General features: G+C 43.7%; 1 protein-coding gene across 1 annotated transcript in view; it reads right to left on the reverse strand.

The window, feature by feature from the left end:
- Positions 1-14,563, reverse strand: part of UROC1 (urocanate hydratase 1) — a 48,425-nt gene that overhangs the window by 29,300 nt on the left and 4,562 nt on the right. Inside the window, exons 2-9 of the mRNA XM_081852831.1 lie at positions 11,281-11,411; positions 9,032-9,125; positions 7,315-7,374; positions 4,569-4,697; positions 3,309-3,370; positions 2,838-2,904; positions 1,707-1,850; positions 100-188 (exon numbers count right to left, since the gene is read on the reverse strand). Of these exons, the coding sequence (XP_081708957.1) occupies positions 100-188; positions 1,707-1,850; positions 2,838-2,904; positions 3,309-3,370; positions 4,569-4,697; positions 7,315-7,374; positions 9,032-9,125; positions 11,281-11,411 (776 nt within the window). The remainder of the gene's footprint in view (positions 1-99; positions 189-1,706; positions 1,851-2,837; positions 2,905-3,308; positions 3,371-4,568; positions 4,698-7,314; positions 7,375-9,031; positions 9,126-11,280; positions 11,412-14,563) is intronic.

Raw genomic sequence — 14,563 nt, forward strand, 5'->3', positions numbered from 1 at the left:
TGCCTGCCCCAGACCTTTTCTCCACACTGCAGAAAAGTCCTTTGGTGGGATGTGGAGTTAATTAGCAAAACGCTAAAGAATGTGTTTATTGAGCCATACCTGAGCTGAGCAATACAGTGGTCCAGACTGCTAGTGATTTCCATCAACCATCCCTGTTGGTGACGCTTTAAGAGGGCTGCTTCATCAACCTGAGAGGTTGCATTAGATAAAATCGAATAGAATTAAACAAGCAACTACTGAACTTTAGAATAATTTGCCTTTAATTACTTATGGTAAAGGGTAGGAAATGAATCAGATTAAGTCTCTAGGGCAGGTCACAGCAATTTAAAAATACAATATTAAAAACACTTGAAAACAAATTACAGTTGCAAGGATAGAATGGGTCTTAAATATATATATATATCCCAAGTGTCAAAGGCCAGGGTAAAGAGGTGCATCTTCAGCAAGCAATGGAAACTATATAATAAAGATGCCACGGGCAGATCTGTGGGGAGGGAATTCCTCAACCTAGGGGTTTCCACAGGGAATGCTCTTGCCCAGATCACCCCCACCCCAAACTTCTGAGGGAAGAGGAACTAAAGACTGCTCTCTTTGCTGATCTTAACACCTGAGAGGGTCTGTAGGGAATGAAACAGCCTCTCAGATTTAAGAGTCCTTAGTCATTTAGAGCTTTAAACTCTATTGTGAGCACCTTGAATGTGGTCCAGAAATGATCTGGCAACTAATGTGAACAGCAGGTGACTGAGACCGGTAGTGGTGTGTAGATCTGAGGCCTAGCCTGGAACAGGCCACTCCTAGCTGAAGAAGCACAAATGATCAATCAGTGAGATTTCTGACCCAAGCAAATTTAGAAACAAGATTTTCTCTCCATCATCAGTGGTAAAATTACACAGGTCACTGAAGTCCTTTATTACCCTGTTTAACAGCATAGCTATAAAGCTGTTATTATAGTAAGGCCTGTTTCACATGAGAACATTTCAACTCCATGGGGAAACCTTTTATTGAGTGAGCAAGATGTGCACGTCTGCCAACCACCATATAGCTTAAATTACAATCTGCCCAACAAAATTCTTGTTTGGTTAAGAAAAACAAATTCACATTAGCAAATCCTTTCATTATTGTTTGACCTTTTTTGTTGTTGTTTTAAAGCCCAGCTGCTGGTTTAAATGGATGGAAGCATTTTTTTCAGTGAGTCAAGGTCTAGGGCTGGAGTGGCTAAGTTAGTGCGCAGCTCACTTAAGACCACAATCCAAAAGAGAATAAAATGCACATAACCCCACTGAAAATCAACGGGCTTAAGCACACTTAAATCAGTTTGGGGTTGTGGCCTAATGTTCTGTGACAGTTTTCACCTGAGGGGTTCATAACCTTTAGATAAAATGATGAATTGTTTAACAGTGCAATCCTAAACTTGTCTCTTCAGTGTAAACGCCATTAAGTTCAATAGGGTTTATTCCCAGGCAAGTGGGTACAGTACTGTAGCCTGAGACATTTGCCCCTCTCTAAGCTACTAAAACCTTAACTTTTGGTAGAGTTTCCTTGTAAGCTCTCTCTTCTTAAAACCCACTTGTTCATTAAAATGCCTTAACACAATCACAAATGGGAGGGAAGTACAGGGAGCGGCCACATGAGAATGGACCTTTTCAGGGGAGGTTGATTTTTTCAAAAAACTAAGCAGAAGCATACAAATAAACATAAAGGCTTACCTCAGCAATAATTCCCACACAGCCAGCAATGACTGCAGCCTTGGCTTGAGCGCCACTCATTCCTCCAAGGCCAGATGTGACAAAGACTTTCCCAGCCAGATTCTCCACTCCCAAGTAGCGCCGGCCTGCATTGAGCACTGTTAGCTAAGGCACATTGCAGAAAAGGGTGGTGACTGTGCATGGTACCCTATGGTGTCATTTACCAATGGCAATACTTCTATCGTATCTCCATTTGTTTATCATTTGCACTTCTCATTTCATCTACTCAACAGAACTTTACATGCTCAAGAGTGAGCATGTAAAGGCCTGAAACAAAGCAAAGGAGGCTTCAGTCCAACCACTCAGGATCAATTACAGGCAATTAAAACAGAATACATTTCATTTTCTCCTACGCTTCTGTGTGAGCTACTGCTCTGGTTGTCCCTCCCATTTGGAAGGTGACAGTTCTGCTGTATTAGTAGTGCTTTGGTGGCGGTGGAAAAATTCCACTCTCATGCACCTGATGCAGAGATAGGGCAGAATTGCCTGCCCCCAATGGGCCTTATAGAAGCCTATATCAGGTAATGGTTTTTTTCACAAAGCAGTTCCCTTGCAGCACCCAGCTTGAGAGTTGGTGGCTTATATACGTTACAATGAGCAACGTGTCGCATGGGGCTTGTTATGCATTCAGTGGTCTGTGTTTGCCTGAGCTTGAGTCTGGACTAAGGATGCTGAGCCCCTGTGTTCTGATTTGATACATTATATCCAATCACAGAACATTTCAGGATTGGGGCCTCTGCCATTGGCCCTTAAACTCTGACTCATGATTCGCAGCTAGGTAGTTTAGACAGCCAATCACGTTGGGAGTGGGAGTGGCCCAGGCCTTCAGAAATGTATATAAACAGTTGTTTTGCCCCTGTTGTCCAGTTCAGTAGTTTAATAAAGGTTCTTGCTGTTATCACTGTGTCTTGACGGAATGCACCTACACTTCAGCACTTTAGAGCAGAGAATGGAGCAGTGGGTCAGCTCTGCATTTGTTGTTGTTGTCGTTTGTTAGAAATACTAAATAGATCTTTAGTCAGAAGAGAACTGATGCTTCCTTTTTCTACAAATGATACATTCTGCCCAACAGTGATAGTGAGCAGTTCTTACCACAGTTCCATGGACTATTCCCTGTGGTCCAATGTAGCAGTAGCTACCTGCTGTCATCTGTCCATACCTGTCAATAGGAGTGAATGCAAGGCAGTTTTTTCAGTCAACTATGGATGTTGTTTTATTTTTATATATTCTGCCCCTATATTACTCTGTTAGTCTAGTAGTGCAACATTTCCTAAGTAACGGTACCCTTTTGACACATTTCTCCATATTTCTCTTTTTCTTCATGTAGCTTCCTATGGTGTGATTCTATAAATTACTCAGAAATAAGCCCCACTGAATTACACAAATATAAGCCCCACTTCCCCAAGGAAGTGAATGCATGGTTTCAGCCTTTGGGTTATATTTCTGCATGTATACATATAATGTTCTATCCCTTCACCTGCCACAAAAAGTTCCCAATTCAGAACTAAAAAGCAGACATCAGAAATTAATTGGGAAAATTAATTAGGACAATGGATAACTTACATTGTAACCCCCATTGCAAACAGTTTCTCATATTCATCTCTGGAAGAATAGTTAGGAATCACCTAAACAAAGCAAGGAAATGTGTCTTATTTAGAGCATTTTGACAGCACTTTTCAGCTGACCAGGCAGCCAGAGAACTTTATACAGGTAACTAAAATCAAGCCAGTTCCTGTCATCAGAACTGCAATCAAAAAGACATGACACAGAAGGAAAAAGGGAGGAGAGGGGCAAGTAGACATCAGTTCATAATATTACAAGAATTAAAATAGAAGTCCTGAGGCAGGGAGGAAGGTGAAAAGAGAGAGAGGTCTCTGATTAACACTGTGATTCTACCACCTTGCCAGCACAATACAACCAACCTATTATGGGTGCTCCCCAGCCAAAGGAATGCACACAGCAGATAGTTAACTGTATTGTCAAAAGTGGACACTTACAGAAGTTCCTACGGCTCTGAACACCCACACATACCAGTCTAGCATCCAGGCAGCTAGTTCCTGGTCTGTGCTCTATGGAGCAGTTGCAGCAACAGGGGGCACCACACCCATCCATCCAGTTTATGTGCCTGTGTGAAAACTGCCTCTGCTCTTCCCTCTTCAGTCCTCTCCTGGTTCCAAGAGACAGTGGTACAGGAGAGGGTGGGGAGACACCCAGCCCTTCACTTGCCTGACCTGCCTCATCCCCCAATCCCTTCTGAGCTCCATTCTCCAGCTCTGGAGCTTCCCCTGCCTCTCGCCTCTGGCTGGTACAGGTCCCCACAAATCACTAGCCCCCTCTCCTGAGCCAGACTCCAGCCCCTCTTTTCCCTGTGTACACTCATCAGTGTCCTGCCATTCCCCGACACAACCTTACTAATGCTGAAAGTGTGAGGGAACCCATTTGAACAAGCAATGAGATCTAGTTTTAGATGCTCCAATTATAACTAATAAAGTTTGACCCTATAGTAATTTGGAAAGTCGGAGAATATTCAAGAACACCCAGATCTTTTCCTCTCTCTGTCTCTCTTTTCCAAGGCCACAGGGAAAGGACAGCAGGAAAAACAACAGGATGTTATTGGATGTAGTGGTGGAGGACAAATTCGATTCAGTTTGCATTTAAAGGTGACCCTATCTGATTCACACTTTCTGAAACAAACAGTACGTGAACCGAAACACGGCCAACCTTTGATCAATGAGGCAAAGCACAGTGCATACCAGAAAAAGACTGTGGGTCGTGACAAATGATAGTAAGCAAAGAGAGGACAAGATGACAGCAGCTATTTACCATGCCGTTGGTTATGACTAATCGAGGAGCGTTGCGATGGCTGGGGAAGAGTCCCAAGGGATGCCCACTGTACATGACCAAGGTCTGATCTTCAGTCATCTCAGACAAATAGTGCATCACCAGCCAGAACTGAAAGATGGAGGTAGAATGGGAGAAAGGAGCAAGCTAAGCTTCCTTCTTATATTGATCTGTGTTTCTAAGGCTTTTAAAGGGCAAACTAGGCAAGTTGGTGGCAGGCCACTATTTTAGATTAACTGGGTGGGTTACTAGCCAATTCTTATAAAGTGACTTAAAGTGCAACATTGGCAAGTGGAAAGCCAGGTAATGTATCACACACAAACACACATGCCTTTCCCCTGAAACTGCTTCTCCCCACCCATTTCCCCCCTTCCAGTTGGGTTCTGAAACTAGAAGTAATTCACATGGGGGGTGGAGAGCAGTGTTTGGGGGGAAAACATGAGCCCTGGGCTTATACTGAGTAGTCCATCTAGCTCAGCATTGCTTGGTGAGGCCCCGGGCCCCGCAGTTCCCTTAGATAATAAGCACATGGACACGAATGTTTAGGTTAATGGGATAAAATAGGCCACAACTTTATTGGTTACAGATGTGAGCGGTTTGGCTTAGGCATTGGGTGAAACCAGACTATATCCTGATACTGCCTGTCTGCAGGGAGTCTCATAAGGGTATACCACTGGTAGGGGGAGCCCTATTATATACATCAAATTGGGGCACCCACGATGGGGTCGTGGCATGGCCCTAGCCCATGCCCAGGCTTCGGACAGGATCCACACCCCCAGATCCCTTTAATGGGATACCCTTAATGAGGAGGGGCAGGCGGAGGCAACAACCTCCTCTCCCATAAACAAGGCCTACCCAGTGCCTAACTTTACAAAGTTTTGATGATTGGTACCAGCCATTTGGTTTTCCCCTACCTTGTAGCAATCTGTCAAGTGGAAAAACTCCTACCTGCCCCCAACAATAAGGTGGCCTACATTAGTCCGTGGCAAGGCTGATGTCAAGCAATATATAAAAAAGAGGGGGGTGGGGTGGAGAGCAGTGTTGGGGGGGGGACATGAGCCCTGGGCATATACTGAGCCAGTTCATCTAGCACAGCATCGTCAACACCAGCCTTCCACGCCCTGGTGCCTTCCAGATGTCATTGGACTACAGCTCCCTCCATCCCTGTCCATTGACAGATGCTAGGAGTTGTAGTCAAATGACTTCTGCAGAACACCAGGTTAGGGTTCCTGGTCTACAGCGATTGGCAGCAGCATTCCAGGGTTTCAGACAGGGAATATTTCCTAGTCCTCCCTGGAGATTGCACCAGAGGCCTTTTGCACGCAAGGGGTGTGCTCTACCTACTAAGCTCGGGCCCTTCCCCTGAACTAAGCGGGTTACGGCTCAGCACCCCTTCACATGCCACATTTTCAATTGCCTCTCCTCCCTGCACCAGAAATAACACTTCCAGGAATAACGTTGCTACAACATCTTTACAAACGGTCTCGTTTTTCATGAAACAAAACACTGAGAACAAACTGTCCTTATCGCAGTGAAAGAAAATCATTCATCCGACTGCTATTCTTAAGTAACCAGTGACAAAGGCATATTGTTTTGCTCCGCTGTGAAACTCTTGTTAGACATCACAGTCATATCGACGCTGGACATGGCTGCTGGTGCAAAGGAAGAGATAGCAAGTTTCCAAATGTTGTGTTTTCTGAATGTCACCTTGCTAGACGCGAAGTGCAGAATCATGTTCTTTCCCTCTTTTTCAGAATATCATGGTTGTTTCAGGAAAGAAAGCTGAAAGAGCTTAGCTCTGCCTAGGGACCTGGGAGTCCTGATCCCAGAGAGAGCAGGGGATTCTTGTGATTCCCGAATGATGAACCTAAAGCACTCTAAATCTGCTCAGAAAACATTCAGACTAAATGATATTTAGGGTGCTTCCAGATTCGTGTTTCTTGTTTATGCAAGGTGTGTGCAGCATCCAAACAATGACATAAAAATACCAGCCCATATCTACCCCCACCCCCATTTAACCTGGATTTATGCTTTTCATGAAAAAATCTGTCAAGTTATTTTAACCGAATAATGACCCCCCACAAACCTTGTAAAAAGGTAAAGGTAAATGACACTTGACAGTTAAGTCCAGTCGCGAACGACTCTTGGGTTGTGGTGCTCATCTCGCTTTACTGGCCGAGGGAGCCGACGTTTGTCCGCAGACATTTTTTCCGGATCATGTGGCCAGCATGACTAAGCCGCTTCTAGTGAAACCAGAGCAGCACACAGAAATGTTGTTTACCTTCCCGCCGGAGTGGTACCTATTTATCTACTTGCACTTTGACGTGCTTTCGAACTGCTAGGTTGGTAGGAGCTGGGACTGAGCAACGGGAGCTCACCCCGTTGCAGGGATTCAAACCGCCGACCTTCCGATCAGCAAGCCCAAGAGGCTCAGTGGTTTAGACTACAGCACCACCCGCGTCCCACAAACCTTGTAGCCTTCTATAATTAGCAGCAAAGAAAGCAGCCACAACAGGTAAAACAGCTGTCACCCCACCCCAAGCCCCCATAATTCAAGCACTGGATTGATATTTCGATATTTCTTAAAGTCAAAAGCCCCAACAACTGCATGGATTCATTGTCAATGACAGCCAACAACTTAGTCACATCTTCCACCAAGCAAAATATGGATGTGATGGATTAAGAGCATGGTCAAGCAAGGCAAGCAACAAATGTATCAACACCATACCTGTGCCCAGTTGCTGAAGACTTGTCCATTCCCTCCATAAGTTACAAGTTCCTGGGGAAACTGCAAAGAGCACATTTTAAAGTATGTTTAAAACAGCGTCCCTTATTTCAGTCTCAAATATGATTAAACCCAGTTTAATCAAAACACTGCTTAATGAGCACATAGCAGAGCTTAAATCTGACCAGGGGCATTCTAGACTGTGGCCTATTCAATTATCCTCTGTGCTGCATGAACTCCGGAACGCCAAGAGATAATGGCTTCTATTAGCACCAGCCACTTCTTAGGATGCCTCTGCAGGGTACCTGATGAATGTCTAACCTCCACCGACTGACAAACTGTCAAGTCATCCACCTCCCCATGTCTAAGCTCCAGACAATAAGCAGCAGAACCCGCGTGTTGATATAGCTTGCATTTCAGTGGAAATGAATGTTGGTGGAGGGACAGGGCTGGCTCAATACATTTTGCTGCCTGAGGCGAAGGAAAAGATAGCACACTCTTCCAAGGCCCAGACATAGGCTACCTGGACTGGGAGTGGAATCTTACTCAAATACTGGTGAAAGGACTATCTTCAGTTTATTGTCACATGACTGTTTCGTGCATTTTAACTGCCTGTTTTTTTACCATTCCTTGAGGCATCCAAACAAAAAAATAAAAATTACGTATTAATGTGGTTTTTGTTGAAATATTTATAGTGCTTACAACATTATTCATATTTTTGTTTATGGGAATGAAAGAACACCAACCATCTGATTGCAGGAAATTGCTCCATAAGCTATGAAAATGTTTTCTAAAAACAGTCACACAAGCTGTGTTAGATATAACAAACTATGAATATTTCTAATAGTTTTAGTCACAATAAAATCCTTTTTGGCAAGTTTCATAGCATAGGGTAGCATATTCTTATTTTGACTAAGCAAACATCAAATCACTCTTGGCTTAACTATTCGCTATACCTGGTGGCAGATTAGGTGATATTTTTCCACAAGGTGCTTAAACAAGGAGTTGTTTTGAGTGATTCTTACAGCAAGTTCTCACATAACCTTGACCAAAACTTTAAGAGGGGAAGGCTGGAAAGAGTAGGGGCCAAGTCCATGGCTTCCTTCAACAATATTAAAAATAAAAACAATATTCAAACCGGATCCATAGCTGTGCTGAAGATTCATGGATGGCAAAATTTAGGAAGCCATTTTGCCGAATAGTCTTCAGAGGAGGACTAAAATCTCCAACTGTTTTATGAAGAGCTCAAAAAAGCAAAAGAAGAAAGTCAAAAATTGGCTGGAAATTATTTTCTGAGAAATGTCAGCTCAGCCCTGTTTGCTTTTAAGCATCACATGCTCTACCTCAGAGCGGCATGCTAATTTTGCACCTCCACTGTTCTCCTGGTGGTGCAGCAATAAAACAGCTAGCACATTTGCAAGGGTAAGCAGGGTTCGGTATGGTCTCAAATTGGATGGGGGACTGTGTGTTGAGGTTCCTACATTGCAGGGGGTTGGATTTAGATGACTCTAGGGGGTCCTTCCAACTATGATTCATTAAAATTAATGGGGGAAAGTGGCAATGCATTGATTAAAAAAAAATGTAACCCATTTCATCCTTTGTTCCATTTCAGAACAATCGAAGCAGAACTGGTGTGTGTCAATTCACAAAAATCAATGCATTGTCACTGCTATCAGTTTGCTTTCCAAGACTAAGCCTTCCACCGAGGAATGTTCATTACCTGTGCCACTGCAGGGTCAAGATTATTCATAATCATGTGCATTATTGCAGCAGCTTGGATGGTTTTGCAGGGATATTCCTGGATGGGGTAAGCTCTGAAATTAAAATACACCAGTGAGGAAATGAAATAATTATCTTCAACCTTCTACAAGTGCATACTTGGATTTATCACAAGCAAATCATAAAAAACCAAAATGAGAATAAAATGTTTGATATGAGGGTAGAATCAAACGGCATCATTCTTCTTCTTTTCCCCCCCTAGAGTGATCAATATTTTCAGAGATTTCTCTGCGTATTCAAAGCACTTTGAGTGTCCCTAGCAAAGCGCACCCCCACTACAAAAGCTAACGCTATGCCAAAAATTACTTCCATCTTTTTCCCCCCAGCCATGGTCCATCAGTTAATGAGAAAATAAATTGCAACAATTTCTGGGATATTCCTGTGGTCAGGGCACAGGTCTTTGTTTTGCTTACCGTGTTTTCAAGGTGGACACCGAGTTTGTAAGTGTCCTTACTTTCATTCTACACATTATCTCTCCAGAGATTTGCATTCTGCAGCCTTTCTGGTGGCATCCTTCCTGAAAACCCATTACATACTTGCCTGGGCTTTAACAAAAAGGCAGGAAGGTGTGTCTCACTGCTGTTTGGTGCTATTTTTTAAAAAGGTGAAGTCTTTTTACTTTTAAAGAATCAGGTAGGTAGCCGTGTTGGTCTGACACAGTCAAAATAAATAAATAAATTGTCCAGTAGCACCTTAGAGACCAACTAAGTTTGTGCTGGTTTGTGCTTATAAGCTTTCATGTGTATCTGAAGAAGTGTGCATGCACACGAAAGCTTATACCCAGAACAAACTTAGTTGGTTTCTAAGGTGCTGCTTTTAAAGAAGTTAGTGTCAAATCATGTTGTTGTTGTGTATCTTTTTTTAAAAAAAATAAGTAAAAAAGACTTCCCTTAGAAACAAAACCAACAAGTGCATCAGTCTCAGGCAGTCAGTTGCCAGCCTCTCTGGCTTCCCACGCTTGAATTAAAGCCCAATTAAAGACTCAATGAGCCCCTCATGGGGGAGTTCAGATCAGGAAGTATGGGCAGCCAGGGAGGATTCAGAGCACTGGAGAAACCATCAGTGGAGAGCGAAACACAAATGCCTTCCTTGGTCACCTCACAGCAAGGAGGTAAACTCAACCCCAAACCCACTGAAATTCTAAATAAATTCTAAACTGCTGTGCAAATGAAGCAGAAAAATGGAAGCCTCTTTCACAGGGGAAGAATACAGCTCTAGCATAAACTGATCAGGTACAAAATGATGTCTGTAATTTCCAAGATTCATAGACCTGGAAGATGCATATCAATAGTTGTGCTTAATACTTGTAACAGATCCCATTTCTAGATAAGAACTCCCTTATTTGCATATGGATTTTATGTGGATTCTCTCTCTCTCTCTCTCTCTTTCTCTCTCTGCATATGGAAACTCAGTTAAGCTGGGGGAATTAGGGCAGCCAGCTGTGCTCATCAGAAATCCATCAACCAATTTCAAACCCTGCATTTGAACGATATGTGTCTATATAGCTTTAGCAGCTGGACTCACCCCCATGGACAAATACATATCAGGATGAAAATGAAAGTTTGTAGCCTTTGCAAGGTTAGGAAGTCATTTTCATTTTGTTTTTAAAATACTGGTGCTCAGTTTTATAGCAATGAATGGACTGGAATTAGCGCTGCTTGTCTAATATTATTAGCTGAGTTAGAGATGAACAATTTATTGAGCAGATGGGGGGGGTGGAATCTTCTCATTTGCTGCTGGTACAAAGTTAGCTCCCAAGAAGAGGGCGCTGCTTTATGCTGTGCTGCTCTTGGCTGCTCCCAGTGAAGTAGGCCACAAAGAGGTACTACACTGTAACTACAGAACCAGCAATTGCCCAGCAACACAAAGAGCCAACAGGAGTCTGATTAAAGTCACAGACTCTGGCCCACTTCCTTGGTCTGAGCAACACCTTTAGCACAAAGACCAAACTACTGTCAGATTCAGCAATGGGCCAATTTACCTGCCTGCCTGCCTGCCGGCTTCCTAGCTTGCATTGTCTCCCCTAGCCTGCCTATTTGGTGACAAGTGGCCTTCTGTCTGTTCAGTTTGGTTCATGGGTTGTGCCTCCACATCAACTCACTCTGACAGAATTTAGGTACAACTCTAAACAAACAAATGGCTTTCACTCCCAACATGCCATTCCTCGTAGAGCCCTCCTCAAGCCTTTACCTCATCTCAATGCGGGGGCAGAACCTGTACATGTAGATATGCCCATAGAGTCTCAGCTCCTTGGCAAATTCTGGTGCCAGGACTTCGTGGAAGTTGGAAGGGAAATAACGCAAGGCGTTCTTCAAAGCCAGCTGCACAGAGAGAGAGAGAGAAGGAAGCCAGAAGAAAGTGACCAAGTGGGTGGTTATCACAGCTAATTAAACACATGCATTTTTATCAGCCTGAACGGGAAATGTGCCCAGATGCTGCAAATGTATTCAAGGGCACTGACCGTTAATAAGTATGAGGCTCCAACAAACAAGGTAGCACAGCATTTTGAATGGGATCTTCCCACCCTAACCTTTGCATAAACAAGAGGCTATCCTGGCACAGGATGTGGGCTGCACTCGTTCTCCAGAGGAGATGGAACAGCAAGCAGAATCAGCTGTAGATAACAGACATGCCAGGAACTCCATTGTACCATTATACCCAAGCACAACATGATGCAGGACACCCCTGGCGCCTGTTTGACAGCAGAACTTTGCTAAGTCAGGTTTGTAGCTCCATTGTTGCACTGAAATGGCACAGAAGGTTCAGTGTGTGCTAATCTAATGGACCAAGATCACCCAGTGCTGTGCCAAAGAAACCAGAAGACTTCTGTGCTCAAATTTGCTAGCATTGCCAAATGCTGGGTGGGCGATTTTGTATCAGGAGAAATCAAAACAGGGAGGAGATTGGAACCAAGTTCTATGAGAAACGGCTGCAAGATGATAAGATTAGCCTAGAGAAGAGAAAGTGTTTTCAAATATCTGAGGACTGTCACACAGAAGATGCAGCATACCTCTTCTCTGTTTTTCCAGAGGGCAGAACTGGAACAAATGAGTGGAAATTGCAGGAGAGCCGAGTTTAGTTAAACATTAAGAGAAACTTCCTAACAGTAAGAGCTAATTGACAGTAGAATAGACTAGCTCCGGAGGCTGTTCATTTGACAGCCATCTGCCAAGGATGCTGCAATCACATTCTGTGTTGCAGATCCTGCAATGAAGCAGGATTCAGAGTAGATGATCTCCAAGGTCCCTTCCAACTCAACCCCACCTTGCCACTTTGGGGTGGCACCTGCCATATGCCCTGAAAGGGATTCACTGAAGCCTTTTCTTGCTTTGGACATTTCTGCAGTTGTTGCAGTTTTAATATTTTCTGAGAACCATATACAGTATGGTTCATCAAAACGAGCTGTTTGTTACCTTCACCTCAATCTCCAGGGAAGGAGCCAAGTCTGAATATTTTAAATAAGTAAAATATGCCAGCAGGAACCCCGACAATACTTCAAAGGATAGTTGTTCCTCCAGCAGGCAAATCAGATAAAATCTTTCCTATCCTCCTCAGTAGGGTCCTCCTCATGTCATTGTCATTAACTCTTTTTTTAAAAAAACACACAACAAACCACCATATGGGATATGAAACAAGGAAATGTTTGTTCACTTCTCAAGTTCACTCCCTGCTTTGTAAATTGAGCATGCTATTAAATGTGTGGGAGCCCCAGCCCACCTGGGTGGAGTAAAAAAACTAAAACCATAAAGCAGACCCTTCTATATCCAAACTTCGGTTTGTAGAAATTTTGTTGCTTCCACCATGAAACTGCTTAAGGGTATAGCTATCTGCTCTTCTTTGTGAAATCAAATAAGCAGACAGCAGAGAAGGGAGCTGACTTTAGCCTTTGGCTTGCATGGTATACGAGGCCAGGAAGCAGTGGTGAGATCAGGGCTCTACAGGCACATTGAATTGGCTCTGCCAGCGTATTTGCACAGCCCTGACCTCACCGCTGCCTTGCCTCCCACTCCTAATCAGTGACAATGCTGCTGCCAGAAAGCTATTGCTCCCATATGGAAAGGAAGCTCCACAGATGGCGATGCCTTCAGACTATTCAAAAATATGATGAGCTAGCCCAGTGTCTCCATGCTGAGAAGATTCAAGCTCAGCTTGAGCAGCATCTTAAATATTCAAGCGGCATTTTAAAAATACTGTTTGCAGCTCTAGGCTCAGTTTTTAGGAAGAATGGGTCACAAATCACAATCTGCTATATATTTTGCAAATGGGCTTGTCCATCAGCTCTCTTTGTTTCCAGGCACCTCTTGAGATATTGTCTCCCAATTTGGCACGACATTTCCTGAGATGGTGGAGTGGTCCTGAACCAGATCAGTGATCCTCCAGAACTGCTATCTTTCCTGGGAGGGATGTTCCCATTGGTACCAAGTCAGGAGAACACAAGGAGAGCCTTGCTGGACCAAGCCAAAGGCACATTCATTTCAGCATCCTGTTCATATTGTGGCCAACCAAATGCCAGGACCCCCACACAAGAACACTCTTCCCACTTGTGATTCCCTGCAACTGGTGTTCAGAGGAATACTGCTTCTGACCAAGGAGATGCTACACATAATGGTCAGTAGCCACTGACAGCCCTATTCTCCATAATGCTCTAAACTACTACTCAAGTAGTGGTAGCAGCCTAGCAGTAGAATAAATAGTCTTTAGAAAGCCAAATCCATTATTTTGACAAACTATGATGCATTTCAGACACTGAATGAACCTAATTCCCTAGTTGTTTGTGGCTTAACATCTAGTCATCTGAAATTGACAATGCTGTGCCCTTTTCCAGGTGAAGACTTTAGCATTTGCCGATTCCCTTCCCTTGACTATTACAGCACAATGACCTTCATGTGCAAACTAACATGGCCATTTGTCCTAATTTACACAACCAAGTACTGCAGACAGCTACATTTTAGAGACAAAAGACTCTTGTCTGCAACTGGCAGTTCTAGATGGACTCTACTTAAGAGGCTAGCACAAAGAAGATGAAATGTGTTTGTGTTCTACTAACAAAAGTAATTGGATAACGATGGGCTATTTGTTGGGCAAATGTCTTTGTTGAATTGGCAGGTGAAGCCACACACTGAAGAGACATCAGCTGGCAGGTGGAATATTAGATGCTAAAGCAACAGTCTGGAAAGCTGGCAAGGTGTTGAATTTTGACAGGCTGAAAATTGTACAAATAAGTATCTGCTTTGTGTATCCAAACAAGTTAATTCAGTGCTGCCCCAGTTTTCCATGTGCAAACAGGAGTGACCAATAGGGAGGGATGGATCTGATCTCCTAGCAGCGGTGCCACCGTCTAGTACTGGGACAGAATAGTGGCAGTGTCATCAGACTGGCACAAGTGCACCAGTGTGCCAATTGAGTGTGCCCAAACTGCCTCAACCTTGCTGCTGCCCTGCTCTACAACTGCATCACTCTGGTTTGCAGTAGT

The sequence above is a fragment of the Podarcis erhardii genome (assembly GCF_964252035.2).
Source record: "Podarcis erhardii genome assembly, chromosome: 2".
Classification (NCBI taxonomy): domain Eukaryota; kingdom Metazoa; phylum Chordata; class Lepidosauria; order Squamata; family Lacertidae; genus Podarcis; species Podarcis erhardii.